Below are 18,077 nucleotides of genomic sequence, written 5' to 3'. Positions count from 1 at the left end.
TGGAGTGCAGTGGCATGATCTTGGCTCACTGCAACCTTCACCTCCCAGGATCAAGTGATCTTCTCACCTCAGCCTCCCGTGTACCTGGGACTACATGTGCCACTATGCTAGGCTAATTTTTGTATTTTTTTGTGGAAACAGGGTTTCGCCATGTTGCCCAGGCTGATCTTGAACTCCTGGGCTCGAGTAATCCCCCTTCTTGGCTTCCCAAAGTGTTGGGATTACCTGCATGAGCCGCCACACTTGGCTAGTTAGACTCTTGAGGGTCAAAGTGTCCACTCTCCCCCATACAAAGCCATTGGTTCTGGGCTTTCATAATCTGAAAGATTTCTCATTATGAGTGAGTTGCTGGAACCACATAATTCTCAATGGGCCTTGTGAAGAATGGGGGAGGCCCAGAGAAGTCGAACCTGTTCACCTCATCATATATTCATGATCTTGCATATAACTTTTTCACATCTGATTCATTCAGGGTAAAAGAAAGTAAAAGTAACACAACCAAGTCTGAAGTTGGTGTTGGTGGCCTGGCATCTACCACAAGGCTTTTGAAATACTACACTAATAAGTACAATACATTTATTTTTAAAAATCTATTTATTTATCAAAACAGTATTGGCACAGTAATTCTCATATTATCATCAAATAATAAAATTGCTACTTTCTGTACTCAATTCTTTAGAATCCTAGAAATTGCAAATGCATTCAATTTAACAATATTGTAAATGACAATACAAAAGAAAGAACTCTGCATATTTATGGAAACATTGTTGATGGTACAGTTCTACTGAAACTCATACACATTTCACTATTTAATTTACATATGGTCTTGTTGAAAAAAACCAGTATGTTTTACTTTTTCAATTTCCTTATGCTAAAATACATGTAATTCTAAAGGATATCTCTTAGGTGTTATAAAAACCAAGGAAGGTCCACCACCAAGTCAAAGTTAGAGTCAAAGATACTTCAAAGATTCCATGAAATGATCTGAAAACAAATTTAACCAAAAAATGTGTACTGTATTGGGGCACATCCATGGCTACCCAAACTGTATTCTATCTCTGACTGTGGCATCAAAGAAAGGTATATGGAATTATAATTGACCTTCATGATATTGCTCCAAAGTGGATTGACTAACACTTTCCCCTCTTGACCCAACATCCCAAGTTTTCCTTAATAATGCAAACATCAGTCATTTACATATTGTTTTGAGTCTTTCTAAAACTTATCTGTATTTTTATACTGTCTCATATATAGGATCACAAATTAAGTTTACTATCTGTATGTAGAGTGATCTTTTCTTTCTTTATTCCAAACTACCTTATTCAAATAATTAAGAGAAGCATTTAGCAGGGCATTTCAGAGAGCAAGAAGCGCCCTTAAAAGAAGGAGGTGGGGGGTTTCCTTAAAATATGAAGAAATGCTAAAGCTGGGTTATAAAATATGGTGCTGCATCTAAATATTTACATTCAATTATCATTTAACCCAAAATACACAATACAATCTAATTCTGCAAATTTCAAAAGATTTATTAAAAATGCAATAGTGTATGAATTATATTCCTTTCTCTCTTGTATCTCTGTGAGGGCAGATTCAACTTCATTTGGAATGATCTCAAAAATCTACCCTTGAGGTTCTTCATGAATGTAAGGCTTAAACCAAATGGTATGAATTATATTCCTTTTCCTCTTGTATCTCTGTGAGGGCAGATTTATTCAGTTGACCATTCATTCATTTGACCAGAAACCATTCATTTGGAATGCTCTCAAAAATCTACCCTCGAGGTTCTTCATGAATGTAAGGCTTAACCCAAAAGGCCTTCCTGGCCTTCTTGATAAACCCTGACACCTAGTTTCTAATAATCTGAGATTTGGTGACAAAGTCTCTGGTTTCCTGATCCTTGCCTTTCATAGTTTGTATATTTTATGCATTGGCTAATTTTCCTTGGACGTAAAACTGGTTGGGCAAACTATAGAATACTAAGCAAGGTTAAAAAAATTAAAGAAGCAAAACGGTGGCATAGCGTGAAGCAATGGAGAAAGTCACTCGAGGCTAAATAATGACAGCTGTATCTATATATCTATGTCTGTATCTCCACATATATCCATTATTCAGGAAGTTTACTTTTAAATAGGATACTGAACTGGCCTTCCCCCACCACTCCATCATCATGCATCTTTTGGCTGGATATGATAGCTGAGAGCAGGCAGCTGCACTGCCTGATTTCTTGAGACTTCTTGTTGGTTAGACAAAATATCCACAGCTCTTGACTTGAGCTTCACTGGTGTTACCCTGTTTGACTTCATGCAGGCAGTCATGTCTGATGTACCTTTTCTTTTCTTTTCTTTTTCTTTTTTTTTTTTTTTTTTTTTTTTTTTTTTTTTTTTTTTTTTTTTGAGACAGAGTCTCGCTCAGTCACCCAGGCTGGAATGCAGTGGTGCAATCTCGGCTCACTGCAAGCTCCACCTCCCGGGTTTATGCCATTTTCCTGCTGCAGCCTGCCGAGTAGCTGGGACTACAGGCGCCTGCCACCATGCCCGGCTAATTTTTTGTATTTTTAGCGGAGACGGGGTCTCACCGTGTTAGCCAGGATGGTCTCCATCTCCTGACCTCGTGATCCGCCCTTCTCAGCCTCCCAAAGTGCTGGGATTACAGGCGTGAGCCACCGCGCCCAGCCTACTTTTTCTATTGACCATTTAAGTATTAACCAGTAGCCAAGTCCTCAGAGTCGGAAGATTCTTCTCCAGCCATTTTATATTTTTGGTTATCGTTTCCAGAACAGTTTGAAAAATATCCAGATGTGATCCTTGAGCCTCAAGAGATTCAAAAAATAGTTTCACCTGTAAAATATTGAAGAAAAAAATTACTAACACTTTGTCTTGGCCGAGTGTGGTGGTTCACACCTGTAATCCCAGCACTTCGGGAGGCCAAGGTGGGCAGATCAATTGAGCTCAGGAGTTCAATACGAGCCTAGGCAACATGCCAGAACCCCTGACTCTACAAAAAATAACAACAACAACAACAACAAAAATTAGTCGGACATGATGGTGCATGCCTGTAGTCCCAGCTACTTGGAAGGCTGAGGCGGGAGGATTGCTTGAACCCAGCAGGTGGAGGTTACAATGAGCCAAGATGGTGCCACTGCACTCCAGCCTGGCTGACAGAGCGAGGCAGTTTCAAAAATAAAGAAACAATAAAACCACTTCGTCTTCCAAAAATTTTCAAAAGAGCTTGCAAATTACATACACACAGGTATAGGCATTTCTCTGCCAACCTCTAAAAGGTTATTTTCTACTTTTCTGCATAATTGTTCACTTTATTTTCAAACAATAGGTAAAGTAAGACAAAAATTATAAATCCTCATCTTACAAGTGACCACAATGTGGCTAAAGAAGTTAAATGATTTACCCAAGTCATAGAGTAAATGGTGAGCTGGGATTTAAGTTCAGGAATTCTGAATTTGCCTAAAGGGTAAATAAATTCAAGATTTATTGTGAAAAGAAGATGCAAAGACTATAATGCTTTTTTTTTAAAAAAAAAAAAGATAGGCTGGTGGCTCACGCCTGTAATCCCAGCACTTCGGGAGGCCAAAGTGGGTGGATCACGAGGTCAGGAGATCGAGACCATCCTGGCTAACACAGTGAAACCCCGTCTCTACTAAAAAAAAAATACAAAAAAATTAGGTGGGCATGGTGGCAGGCTCCTGTAGTCCCAGCTACTCGGGAGGCTGAGGCAGGAGAATGGCGTGAACCTGGGAGGCGGAGCTTGCAGTGAGCCGAGATCGCAAGCCACCGCACTCCAGCCTGGGCAACAGAGCAAGACTCCGCCTCAAAAAAAAAAAAAAAAAAAAAAAGATAACTAGAATTACCAACAATAGTTTTGTTAAAAAGATCATTAAGTACGCTTCCAAACTTTAATATAATCACTCTTGCATCGTAATACAATATGAAAGAAATAATACAAAAGGGCTCACCTCTCAAGTCTATTTTCATTTTGAATGCTATGAATACACGTATTTTAAATATTTTAAGAGTCAGGGGCTTTTTTTTGCTGTTGTTGTTTTTTTTGTTTTTGTTTTTTGTTTTTTTGTTTTTTGAGATGGAGTCTCACTCTTTCACCCAGGCTGGAGTGCAGTGGTGTGATCTCAGCTCACTGCAACCTCCGCCTCCTGGGTCCAAGTGATTCTTCTGCCTCAGCCTCCCAAGTAGCTGGGACTACAGGTGCGTGCCACCACATTCTGCTAATTTTTGTATTTTTATTAGAGACAGGGTTTCACCATATTGGCCAGGCTGGTCTCGAACTCCTGACCCCATGATCTGCCTGCCTTGGCCTCCCAAAGTGGTGGGATTACAGGTGTGAGCCACTGTGCCTGGCCAAGTGTCAGGTTTTAATCCTGTCCCTTCCATTTACTTGCTATATGGCATTGGACAAACAACTTTTTTAAAAACTAAAATGAGAACTTCAAATCAGATTATATCTAAGTTTACTTTCAATTCCACAATTTGAACATTTATTTTGAAATTGTTAAAAACAGAAAGTCACAAACCTCTTGCAACTTATCCTTGGAAGAAAAGTGAGCTGTTGTGCCAGAGATGATCATCCTTATGTCATATGAGCCCAAGTCAAATCTGAAAATAAAAAGAAACACCATAGAAAGTCATAGAAATACTGACCTTATGTTTATTATATCCTGTATTATATTTTTAATGTATATTAATAACTATGTGATAAGCTTGTGTATTACAATAGATACGGTGAATTACCACAATAACATTCATCCAGTACAATTCTAAAGCTGTGAAACTTATCAAATTTTACTATAAAATGAAAATGTAGATACAGCTTCTTTGGGAAATATGGTTAGTTATTCAGCAATGTTTATGTTTAATTTTATGTTTCTGTTTAAAGCAGTGTTCCCTACTTTTTTTGTTACTACATACTCCAGTCAGTAAAGATTTTTTGAGCAAGAACTTCCCAATATACATATTTTTATTTATAAATTATATGGGCTGGGCGCGGTGGCTCACACCTGTAATCCCAGAACTTTGGGAGGCCGAGGTGGGTGGATCACCTGAGGTCAGGAGTTTGAGACCTGCCTGACCAGCATGGAGAAACCCTATCTGTACTAAAATACAAAAAAATTAGCTGGGCATGGTGGTACATGCCTGTAATCCCAGCTACTCAGGAGGCTGAGGCAGGAGAGTCGCTTGAACCCGGGAGGTGGAGGTTGCAGTGAGCCAACATGGTGCCATTGCACTCCAGCCTGGGCAACGAGAGTGAAACTCCGTCTCAAAAAAAATAAATTAATTAAAAAAAATTATATGCATATGTTAAGGTATGGTAAAAAAATTAAAAGCATGAAATAAATAATGTATTTAACTTTTTATACTATATATCATTTATGTTTATAAATTTATAACAATATAAAATTTAAAATTAGATAAGAAATAATAGACACTCTAATGTATTGCACTTCTTGCACACTTCCTCATCCCATTTTGGATACCACTGTGTTTAAACATTGTGTTTAGTGGGGTAATGTTACTTGGTTGAACTCTCATTCACGGCCACAGAATGCATCCTTCAACCCAATGTTTTATATATGGAAAACTTGTACTATAGGTCAAAGTGATTCATGTTGATAAAGCAGAGCACAGTTACAGCTCAGAAAAAAATATGGTTCCAAGTCTAGGCTCTGCACATGGTTGGGCAGGGGCATCATTTCCTGTTTAAAATGAAATCCACAGCATTGTAGATTAAGGCTGATCATTTCAGGAGGAAAATGACAATCATGAAAACAGACAAATCAATGGCTCAAGTAGAGTTTTAAAGGAAACATACACACACATACATATTAAAGCAGTTTCTATTTGGTCTCATGTGGACGTCAACTCCTTGAGCATTTGGGAGAGGAGTGGAAATGTGCTTTTTGCTTACGCAAAGCTGTGTGAGGACTCTAAACCTTCCACGGCTATGAAATGAAAGAGAAGGAACTAGGAATTAATGATATCAGGGATGCTAACTGACCCTGACATAAACAAAGCAAATCATACCTCTCTGATTCAAGATATTTTCATATAAGTCATAAATGACATTTTAGATTTGGATGGGGAATGGCTGAATGCCTTATAGGGTTTTGTGATTGTGTGTGTGTGTGTGTGTGTGTGTGTGTGTGAGAGAGAGAGAGAGAGAGACAGAAAGCAATGCTGTCTTATACATTCCATTCCAACAAAATCTAATCATTATTGGTTATTTCTGAGGGATACTTTAGATCCAGGAACATATTGAAATGAGCTCCAGTTCTCCCCAAAGTTGAAACCCCAGAAAAGACTCAGAACCAAAACAATTTGGAGGGAGGGCTCCCCAAACACTCCTGACTGGGTTTCTTTCACCTGAACCAAGGTCTCCACTGTGCCACCTCCACAGGGGCTCTAGGGGTGAGGAGTAGCTCTTACCAAAATTCCTGAGATTTTCCCCCAGTACAAAACTGCATTAACAAATGAGGCCACATATGTGTGATGCACTATACAAGGCATCTTGGGATTCTTCTGGGCTGAGGAGAGAGCCAAGAAGGGATGGTGGGAGGGGGCTGATGACTGCATTTAATTCAACTCGGACTTGATGCCAGCGGTTTCTTGCCTGGACTGAATGAGAGAAGGCTGTTTCCCATTCCCTTATTCTCATGTCTCTCCCTTACTCCTGGATAGGATAATTTGGGCTAGGGAGTTTCAAAGTTGACTCCACTGAACTATTTGGATACAAATGGTATTATTTATATGCTTTGAGAAACATTTGATTACACTTGGTTTGAGGCAACTGAGACATCTGCATGGAAGAACAAACATTCGATGAAAATGAATACCAACTTTTTCAGAAGATGGGTCCAATTTTCTCTTACAAAATCCCATGCTAATTGCTGCCCCTTTGGACGTCTGGCAATCGCATGAAGGAGAGCTGCCAAGTTCTGTGTCTTGATAACCTTTCCTTCCATTCCTAGTTCAATTAACCTGAAGAAAGAAAAATAATTTGTTTCTAAATAGTAGGTATTATGTACATGGACATTAACTCAAGCCACCAATATATTAAAAGAATAGAACAGAAAGAGGCATGATAAAAGTATAATTACCAATTTTTTAATGTTCCAATTAAACTTTTACTTTTTTAGAAATAATTTTTATTTTGTTCCTATCAAAAACATTTACTTATTATTTCAAATAAGTTTGATTAGCATCGTTTACACATCTTATATGCAAGAATGTATTTTTACAACAATAATTTTTCTTCAAGTTTCTGAAGATAAAACATAACTGCTTGTCTAGTATCAATCATATGATTAATAACTAGGGAATACCTGTTTTCAATATTTGCATTTTGTCAATATATTCTTTTCTGAAAGTAAAGTTAAAGCCTACACATTCTGATTCAATTATCTTATGCCTTTAAAACTGGTGGCTGAAGTTTTAGTGACTTCACTGAATTTGTGTCAGTTTACTTATAACAATTTAGTTAAATTATTGAACTTACTTCAGTAACTTTTCCTGATGCTTGCTCGTTGACAAAGCATACAGAATTTTGTTTTGTTCAGCACTTGACATTGACAGTTCATATTGCTCTAAAAGGTAATTCCATCCTGCTGTTGTCTGAGCACCCACAGAATACACAATCTTTAAAACATCTGTTGGTATACTGTAATATCAAGCATAAAAATGAAGAAAAAGTTTTATGAAAGAAAAACTTTTTTTCTTATGACAATTTTAAGTCCTATAACACAATAATCTCTGAACTGCTTTCAGTACTCAATGTATTAAATCTTTTTCTCTGCCGAACTCTTATAAAAATATTTCATGTGCTTTTACTCTGCAAATTATTTGTGTTTTATCTCCTACTGATGATAAAATGTTAGCAAGAAAATAAGCATAAAATTTTAACCTACTCTGAGGTGAAAATAGAAAGTTGATGTAATCAACAAATATAAAAGCTTTCTGAAATACAAAACTACTGGTTTATATAAATTCTATCATTTAGTGGCCACTATTGGTGCTATAAGATTTTTTTTTAAGATGATTACTTGATGCTTTTTTATCACCAAGTTGAAGGCATTTTTTTCTTTTCTTTTTTTTTTTTTTTTTTTTTTTTTTTGAGGTGGAGTCTCACTGTCGCCCAAGCTGGAGTGCAGTGGCGCGATCTGGGCTCACTGCAGGCTCCGCCCCCTGGGGTTCACGCCATTCTCCTGCCTCAGCCTCCCGAGTAGCTGGGACTACAGGCGCCCGCCACCGCGCCCGGCTAATTTTTTTGTATTTTTAGTAGAGACGGGGTTACACCGTGTTAGCCAGGATGGTCTCGATTTCCTGACCTCGTGATCCGCCCACCTCAGCCTCCCAAAGTGCTGGGATTACAGGTGTGAGCCACCGCGCCCGGCCATTTTTTTCTTTTCTTTCTTTCTTTCTTTTTTTTTTTTTTTTTGAGACAGGGTCTTACTCTGTTGTTCAGGTTGGAGTGCAGTGGCGTGATCATGGCTCACTGTAGCCTCAGCCTCCTGCACAATCCTCTTGCCTCAGCCTCCTGAGCAGCTGTGATTATAGGCACATAGCACCATGCCTGGCTAATTTTTAATTTTTTTTGTAGAGATGGGCTCTCACTACGTTGACAAGGCTGGTCTCAAATTCCTGGGCTCAAGGGATCTTCTTACCCCTTGGCCTTACAGGCATGAGCTACGGCACTTGGCCTAGTTGAGAGCATTTTCTGAGGCCTGTCTGGGAGTCATCTGACTCTCTAGGCCTAGTGAGTCTTAATTTGGTACAATTCATTAGTGTCTAGTTATTTTATAATTTTTTAAAACTGTTAAGATGCAGTGACATGATTTTCTGTCCTTCTACAAAAGACACCACTATTTTGATTTTTATTATCTTGAGGACATTAACCAGTTTTTATTCTAAGTGGGCATATGACTTTTTAATCCCAAATGTCAACGGATCAATAAGAACTGTTATTGATGTCTCAGAAAAAACACAACACAGAGCATTGAGGAGGGAGCCAGAAATTTGCATTTGTCACAAAGTGACCATATGGTAGAGATTGTACTAGTCTCCATACATCTTATTTAACTGTCAAAAGCTACCCTCTGAGATAGTTATTATCCTGATTTTTTTAAAGCGGAAATAAATCTCAGAAAAGTTAAGTAACTTGCACAAGATGACATAATTTGCCATTTGCAGATGGGATTTAAACCTATGATTCTAATGCTTTGGCTACTTCCTCTATACTATATGTACTTAAATACCCCAAGTGACATTTGAATAATATAATAAAGATCAAATAATTATAATACATATTGTTTTCATTTTAGTGTATTTTGCTGAACAACTTTATAACAATTGGTAACAAACACATTGTAAGCTTCTTGAAGGTAGGCCACATGGTTGTTTTGTTCACCACTTTATCCTTAGCTCCTACAGCAATACCTGGCTGGCATAAAGGAAATGTGCAACTAGTTACATTTCAAATCCACAAATGAATGAATTAATCAATTAATCTATGTAAAGAAATTCTTCATTAAAATTCATACTAGCAATGTTGGAGTTTAGAAAAAACCAACAATATTTAATCACATATTTTTGATTGTGAGCATAAATAAGTTTACCTAGAATATTTTCATAGGTATATTCAACATGTTGAACACTTATATCTACTGTAGGTGGGTTACTGCAGGTTAAGATTATCTTTCTTGTAACTAGCATAAAGATGAAATAATAGTATTCTATTTTGTATAGGGCAGTAGGATGTTTACATTTTAGCTTCACTCATACAACCCATTGAAACAGAAACAAAAAGAAGAGAATAATAGATTTAAAAGGTTTTTTTTTAAGTTTTTTTTTTTCTAAAACTGATTTCAGGCTTGAATCCCAACAAGGAAAAAAAGTCCAAAAAGAAGAAAACTTGAATTACTTTTTTAAAAAGAAGAATTCAAGAAAGGATTTCAAAAAGCTCACAGATTTAGTTATAGCGAGAGAAGTTATGATACCATCTTATAATAATTTGGCACAGGAAAAGTTTTTTTTTTTTTTTTTTTTTGAGACAGGGCCTTTCTCTGTTGCCCAGACTGCAGTGCAGTGAAGTGATCTTGGCTCACGGCAACCTCTGCTTCCCAGGTTCAAGCAATTCTCCCACCTCAGCCTCCGAAGTAGCTGGGATTACAAGCGTGCACCACCACACTTGGCTAATTTTTGCATTTTTAGTGCAGACAGGGCTTCACTATGTTGGCCAGGCTGGTCTTGAACTCCTGACCTCAGTGATTCACCCTCCTTGGCCTCCCAAAGTGCTGGGATTATAGGCGTGGGCCACTGCATCCAGCCAGCACCAGAATAATGGACACCATTACATTTCATGGTAGAGACTGTACTAGTCTCCATACATAGCACTTACAATGTGAGAGCATGAAACAGGGTTTGTAATGCCCAGCATGTTTTTTTTTTCTATCCTCACTAAAAGGTTTTAGACCTAATGTCTTGCTTGATCAAAGACTTTTACATCAAAGAGAAAAGAACAAAGGGTAGGACAGAAGTCTACATCTACTTTAATTTTCCACTGGATTCCATCCACTGAGAGAAGAGTTCAGCAGCTTTCTGGATGCAAGGAGCATGGTTCAGGTCACAGGCCAGCTTCAAGAGAGCCGAGCGGAGCATCCTGTCCCAGACTGAGCCCTTGTCACTCCAGCTTTGCCTGTCAATCACTGGCTTAAAATACTGAAGAAGGTAACGCTGCAGAAAATATGAGATGGTTAACAGAGAGGCTAAATTTAGTCCTTAACACAGTTCTTGCCCATCTAAAGGGCTCAACTCTAAACTTTCTGCATCTTTCCCAATCTTTCCCCAAACAGTGTATCTTTGTATTTCTCTTATCTTTTTCTGGCTCTTACCCACCATACTTAGGAAACAGTTTTTGCATTTAAACATGGTTTAATTTCCTATCTGAAAGGGGAATATCAATGGATATAAAATAAAATCACCTTTAGTAGAGATGTTTTGCACATGATCCTGGTATCTAGCTCTTAGGATTGGCAATGGTAAAGAACAAGGGTCATTGACCATTACATGCTATCAGTCAGTCCCCCGAGCTGCTCCAGATTTAACCTCAAGGACTTCACACAAAACAAACTGAGCCTGACTGATACTCCAGACACTGTGTATTTACTTAATACATTTTCTAAAAGCAACACAAACCTTGAGGTTTTCAGAGATATCTGAAATATTCCTTCTGTCCATCATGTGGTAAAACGATTCCAAGTAACTCAGACCTTCGAGAAGTGCGGGGCTGCTTGTTTCATGTTGGAGGTAGTAAGTCATGTCAAGAGCTTTGTCTAGGGTCAGTCTCCCTGCACTGAAGTATAAAACAAATGTCAGTGGTTTGTGCATATCTTATAGTTTTTAATATTTTTAACATTAAAACAAATATGAAATAGAGAACAATAACAGAAGTAGGTCATTGTAGCTGGACCATTCAGTTTAAATCTTAGCTCTGCCACTGACTAGCTGAGTAATCTTGGACAAATTACCAAACCTCTCTGGACCTATTGCCTTCTTTATACAATGGGGATAATAATACTGTCTTCCTCATAGGCTTGTTGTGAGGATTAATGACCTAATATTTTAAAAAGCATTTAGAATAATGTCTACCACATAGCAAAAGGTTAATAAATGAAATAAATATTAGCCAATATTAACATTTAGTACCAAATAATATCAAACTTTTTACACATGATTTCATTCTCTAATTGCTTCATGTGTGGGTTTGACTTGTTTCTCCAAGTACATTGGGAACTTTGAGGACAGGTGCCATGTCTTGTTTTTCTTTGATGTTTGTCCTTAATCCTATCAGAGAAGCGGTAATCATTGTGAATAGGACAAAACAAGTATTTTCATCTTTTTAGATTCTAAAGTTACATGCCTTCTCTACGTTTTCTTCTAGTGAGAAGAATAAATGACAGGTTTATTATTCTAAGTACAAAATGCTGGGGCATCTTCTGTAGAGGAAACGAACGATTATAACCTCACTATTGGAAAGTGCTCCTCAGGTGTGTTTCTGGGAGGCTATGTTGCACACAGAGTCTATAAGCCATTCTTGTGAACACCCAACTCCCAGAATAACACAATCGTGTGATGTGGAAACTGATTCCAGAACAAAGGGTGTCTCCTCTGGGCTTATCATTAACATAATGCTCTACCTCTTCTGGGCTTATACATGTTTTAAATTCCTGTCTAAAAAGAGGGAACAGAGACCAGAAGGAAATGAAAAAGAACCAACTTTTGTTGTCCCTTTAATCTTCTCAATCATGATGACTTGCTGCTTTAAAACAGACTTATGGAAATTTTTTTCAAAAATTTCACCTGAAGACGGAAGGCTGGACCATATACTCCATGATTCTGTGGTCTGCCATATATATATATATTTTTTTTTTTGAGACAGAGTTTTGCTCTTGTCACCCAGGCTGGAGTACAATGGCATAATCTCAGCTCACTGCAACCTCTGCCTCCCGGGTTCAAGCAATTCTCCTGCCTCAGCCTCCTGAGTAGCTGGGATTATAGCCATGTGCCACCATGCCCAGCTAATTTTTTGTAGTATTAGTAGAGACGGGATTTCACCATGTTGGCCAGGCTGGTCTTGAACTCCTGACCTCAGGTGATCCACCCGCCTCGGCCTCCCAAAATGCTGGGATTACAGGCATGAGCCACCTGGCCCAGCTAGTCTGCCGTATTAAAAAAAAAAAAATCCACAAAATGTTGCTACTCCTTCCCACCTGTGTGAGCAGCACAATACCTGGCACAGTTGATACCTTAGCATCAGCAATAGGCGGAAATGATATTCCAGGGCCACAATTTTAAGAAGAATATTTGACATATTAAAACTACTTTATATTAAGCCAGTTTTTCTTTCCAGCCCAGCCTAATTGATTTCTTACTAAAATCAATGCCATTATTAAAAATATTTACTTTTATAGTTGCCTATTTCTTTTAATTTTAATATTTATTCATAAGGGACTCCTTTTCTTTTTATATAGTTACCGAATTGTTTAATTAAAAAATCTAAGTCCTCATTACTAACCCTATGCTTCAAAAAATGCATAGAATGTTATCTGAATGTTTGTTTAGCTTAAAGAATAAAACATATATAAACATAAACCTTAGCTCAACAGTAAAAGTCCACACCTACTTACTTGTATATGATTTCAGCTAGATTGTACCTTTGAGAAATAACATCATATTCTTGAAACACCAATTTGGGTTTTCTGTTTTGTTTTGTTTTGTTTTGTTTTGTTTTTGAGATGGAGTTTCACTCCTGTTGCCCAGGCTGGAGTGCAATGGCACAATCTTGGCTCACTGCAACCTCTGCCTCCCGGGTTCAAGCGATTCTCCTGCCTCAGCCTCCCAAGTAGCTGGGAAGGCACCCACCACCATGCCCAGCTAATTTTTATAATTTTAGTAGAGACAGGGTTTCAACATGTTGGCCAGGCTGGTCTTGAACTCCTGACCTCAGGTGATCCGCCCGCCTTGGCCTCACGAAGTACTGGGATTACAGGCGTGAGCCACTGCGCCCAATGTGGGGTTTTCTTTTTAAGGTGTGGGACTAAAAGAAACAAATATAGCTTTTTCTATAGGCAAATTGAAGTTGTCATTTCAATTCCACTCAACTTATCCAAGACCCATGTCTTTAAATTACATTTAAAATGTATGAAAACCGAACTAAAATAAATATCAATTCTTGCATCAAATTCTCTCTCCATGCTGGGTGCAGTGGCTCACACCTGTAATCCCAGCAATTGGGGAAGCCGAGGCAGGAGGATTGCTTGAGCCCAGAAGTTTGAGACCAGCCTGGGCAACATAGGCAGATGCCATCTCTGCCAAAAAATTTAAAAATTGATTGGGCATGGTGGTGTGTGCCTGTAGTCCCAGCTACTCAGGAGGCTGAGGTGGGAGGATCACTTGAGCCCAGGAGGTTGAGGCTGCAGTGAGCCATGATCGCACCACTGCACTGCAGCCTGAGTAAAGCCCTTGAAGAAGAGCAAAGCCCTTGAAGAAGAAGAAGAAGAAGAGGAAGAAGTAGAAGAGGAAGAGGAGGAGGAGGAGGGGGAGGAAGAAAAAAAAAGAGACAGTGTCGTGTCGTGGTTAAGAGAATGGCTCTGGAGACAGCCCTTGGATAACAATGTCTTGTCCACTAAAGAATTAAATAGTATCACCTCTTGTAAAGATTGATTTACACTGGGTGTGGTGGCTCATGCCTGTAAACTGAGCAATTTGCAAGGCTGAGCAGAAGTGCTTGAGGCCAGGAATTCAATATCAGCCTGGACAATATAGGGAGACCCTGTCTCTACAAAAAAAAAAAAAAAAAAAAAATTAAAAAGAAAAAAAAATTCTGTCTCCAAACTAAATATGATCACTATTGGTTCCTTTAATTCTTTTTTGTTTGTTTGTTTTTTGAGACAGAGTATTATTTGGTCACCCAGGCTGGAGTTCAGTGGCGTGATCTTCTGGGTTCAAGCGATTCATGTGCCTCAGCCACCCAAGTAGCTGGGATTACAGGCGTACACCACCACACTGGGCTAATTTTTTTATTTTTAGTAGAGACGGGGTTTCACTATGTTGCCCAGGCTGATCTCAAACTCCTGGCTTCAAGTGATCTGCCTGCTTCAACCTCCCAAAATGGTAGGGTTACAGGCATGAGCCACTGTGCCGGGCCTCCTTTAATTCTTAAATTGAAGTTTCATAAAGCAGGGAGGAAAGTGGTTTATAGCATTGAGAAAGAACAGCAAATAAAAATTATTTATTTTTATCTATTATGAGAGCTTTAAATTGTTTACTTATACAATTACTTTTGTTATAAATGTAATATAAGTAAATATAAACAAATTTCAGAACAACTGGAAATTAGACTCATAATTACAAAAAAACCAGAAATTAGAGAAGGCTCATAATTTCAATACCCTACACACTCAACAATAGCATTTTGAAATAATTCCTTCAGGTTTTTGTTTCCCCTTCACACTTATTTTTTTCATATGTAGTTGCAAACAAACATAATAATACACAGACTTACATTCTGCCTTTTTCTCAACTTCACATTATTTGAAATGTACTTTTCTATGTTGTCATCTCCTCCTCCTATTCATGTCATGACATTTCAAATAATTTGTATTAGATAATACTAATAATGTTAACAGCTGACATTTATTGAGTAAGTACTGCACTTACTGCTTTATCTTCATTACCTATGCAATCCTCCAAACCTTGTATATCGGATATTATTAGTAATAAAGTTTTAAAGACTGGAAAATTTAGGCTTAAAAAGGTTAAAAAAAAAAATTGTCCAAGCTAAAAAAATTAGTAAGTGAAGAGGTAATACTTGAAATCTTCTTGAAATTTTCATATAAAATTTGTATTCTTAACTTCATTAATCTGTCTACTTAGTGAAGAAAAGATGATTGGTTTTCCACCAATGCATCAATAACTGCAAATTTCCTCCTGCTAAATTTAGACAATCCAAGTGGATAGGCTAGAAACAGCAAAAAAGATTTCACAACTACCTAAAAGATTAATTTGCTGAATTGTCAATATTCTCCATTTTTTCCAAGCCTTGCATTGTTAATCTATCTTCTCTTCAGTCTACTCAGAGCTTCTCCTTTGAGCAGGCAAACCTCCTTCAACTAGCAATAGCCTGCTTCTTAGCTCACCTTTCATGCATTCACTTATATGTAGGATGGTGTTTTTCCTAATTTTGGCCTCCAATGACCTATGCCTCCAAGATGTTCCTGAGACCCATGGGACTGAGGATTAAGCCTCACTTCCTCTTTTCTTTCTAACTAGAGGATTTTAGTGTACCGAGAAACTTTGTCTCAGAGATGTCCTGCTGGTCACTTTCACTCAATTTGACCTAAACAAGCTCCTGAAAGAAAATTATATGTCACATTGAGTAAAGTGAGTGCATCACAGTAGTTCTCAGAATAGGGAAAGCTTGCAATGCACAATATACTTCCTGGTCCTCAATTCCCTCCAGCCATTGGTGATCTTGTGACCTGATTCATTCCACACATTATCCTGTTCATGATACATAGAAAAGGAAAGAAAACACTTTGTCCTTCCAGGAAAGTCTAGAGAGGAATGAATGCAAACAGCCATTTATTACTTCATTTCCCTACAAACGTCATACTAATTTCTCCAGTGTAAGTAATGAATAGATTTCATAACAACCCATTTAAAATTATAAAAGTTAAGACTATATTTGTACTTTTCCTTAAGAGATTACACCGGTATTTGGTGTAGCAGCTAATATCATAAATACATTTTAAATGTGGGGTCAAAAGCTCAAATACTTAGAGAGTCCACACTAAGTGAATGAAACAGGCCATTTGGGACTTTGGTGCTTGGGAGAAAGTAGGCCTGGCCTAAAGAGTTTGGCCCACTGCACTCTCCTTTATAGCTATCCTGTGGCCCACAGGATAAAGACCCACAGTTGCCAAATATCATTTTTAAGAGATTCCAGAGGTCAGGATTTTTAGGTAAAGTTCTCCACATTTTAAAATATTGGATTACAATTATAAACACTGTGTGGGTCAAAATACGTTATTAGTGGGTAGTCTTTGGCCTAGTGATCACTGTTTGAATTCCATTCAAATCCATATTAAATCAATGACCAATGTTGAACATTCAATATTGAAGTCTAGCATATCTGGTTACGAATCAGTTATTTCGCATGAAGTCAGAGGAAATGTTGCCTTACCCAACTAGCTGAAACACATCATGAATCAGACCTACTCTGTCCTTAGGTCTGAGAAGTGTGTGGTTCTGATTCAGCTGTGTAATGAGTTGGTCCCATCCATGACCCTCATAGTGAATGATGTAGTAACCATTTGAGTCCACATTAAATTTCACCCAACTGGTCTTTTCAGGTAGATCCAGAGTATCTAAGAGGATAAAATTGGCATAGACATTTTATTATCAACAAACTTATTCAGAACATCTCCAGAACTGTTAGTTTTAATCAAATTACTTATAAATCAATGGGAAGATGAAGTTTGGGGAGAGTCATAATGATATTCATTTTCATAGTTCACTGGATGATTTCTTTTGGAAAGATGGTCTTATTAAATTAATAAATAAGTTAATTCATAGGAATAAGACTGCTGAATTTGTTCTAAAAAATTGTCTATGCAGGTCTAAGAGACATGCAAGGGCCCAGTGAGCCAGATGACTAGCATGATGGGAATTTGGCTTAATTTGATGATGTCCTTGTCTCAAGGTTTAGTCACTAGTCATTGAAATATGTATGTGTAAATAGGTGATCCATTTGTTCATTTTAGTAAAAAAGGACTCCAGGTTAAGCATGACTTTGTGATGGAAAACCTCTCAAATTTTATTAAAAGTGTTTAGAAGAAAATTAAAATTATACTATGTATTTTTAATATGGCATATATTATACTAGAGGGTAAAATTACATTATAATATTCTCTCAACAACTGTGAGGTTTAGTCTTTATTCAACACAAGATGAAAAAATTGAAGCTCAGGATGAGTTTGTAAATTTTCTTAAGGTCACACATCTAATAAGTGAGAGAGTGAGGACTTGAATCCAGAAGCAATCAATTTTAAAGTATGTGCTTTTTTCCACTGAACATTTTTTGCCTTATCCATAACCTGTAAAAATAGATTAGTGGGTATTATAAGACATAAGATAGATTTCTGTTATTTCTTGATGTAAATAATCTGTCTCTAAATGATAAAAGCACAAGAGAACTTCCCACTGAATGAAAAATCCAGATTTTCTTACTAAAAGAGTTATTTTAGTAACATATGGATAAATGACAACTTCCCTCAAATATAAATCTTTTATTGTTAGATTTACTTATTGTGTCGTTCCTTCAAATAGCTCAACACATGTTTAATTTCCACATTGAAATACCTGTTTGGCTAATTAGTTCATTACCTGTCTTTGATTTTAGAATGTGTCTGTGGATCACATTAGAAGAACTCGTGGAGTAGGTCAATGGGATATGCCACAGGTACCTATGACAGAGAGTAAAGATAGTTACAGACC

The 18,077-nt window shown here is 37.6% G+C and overlaps 1 protein-coding gene across 4 annotated transcripts in view; it reads right to left on the bottom strand.

Moving 5' to 3' along the window:
* Positions 1 to 575: 575 nt before the first annotated feature.
* The window catches only part of ERAP2 (endoplasmic reticulum aminopeptidase 2), a 50,241-nt gene continuing 32,739 nt past the window's right edge, over positions 576 to 18,077 (bottom strand). For all 4 annotated transcript variants that reach the window (XM_063811396.1, XM_001138529.7, XM_003310768.6 and 1 more), the window contains exons 12-19: positions 17,967 to 18,046; positions 16,765 to 16,948; positions 11,217 to 11,373; positions 10,570 to 10,754; positions 7,522 to 7,683; positions 6,864 to 7,004; positions 4,544 to 4,625; positions 576 to 2,837 (exon numbers count right to left, since the gene is read on the bottom strand). In XM_063811396.1, the coding sequence (XP_063667466.1) occupies positions 2,694 to 2,837; positions 4,544 to 4,625; positions 6,864 to 7,004; positions 7,522 to 7,683; positions 10,570 to 10,754; positions 11,217 to 11,373; positions 16,765 to 16,948; positions 17,967 to 18,046 (1,135 nt within the window). In that variant the 3' untranslated portion in view covers positions 576 to 2,693. The remainder of the gene's footprint in view (positions 2,838 to 4,543; positions 4,626 to 6,863; positions 7,005 to 7,521; positions 7,684 to 10,569; positions 10,755 to 11,216; positions 11,374 to 16,764; positions 16,949 to 17,966; positions 18,047 to 18,077) is intronic.

Source organism: Pan troglodytes, chromosome 4 (assembly GCF_028858775.2).
Source record: "Pan troglodytes isolate AG18354 chromosome 4, NHGRI_mPanTro3-v2.0_pri, whole genome shotgun sequence".
Taxonomy (NCBI): domain Eukaryota; kingdom Metazoa; phylum Chordata; class Mammalia; order Primates; family Hominidae; genus Pan; species Pan troglodytes.
The sequence above is the reverse complement of the archived record's forward strand: the minus strand, read 5'-3'. Positions and strand labels throughout refer to the sequence as shown.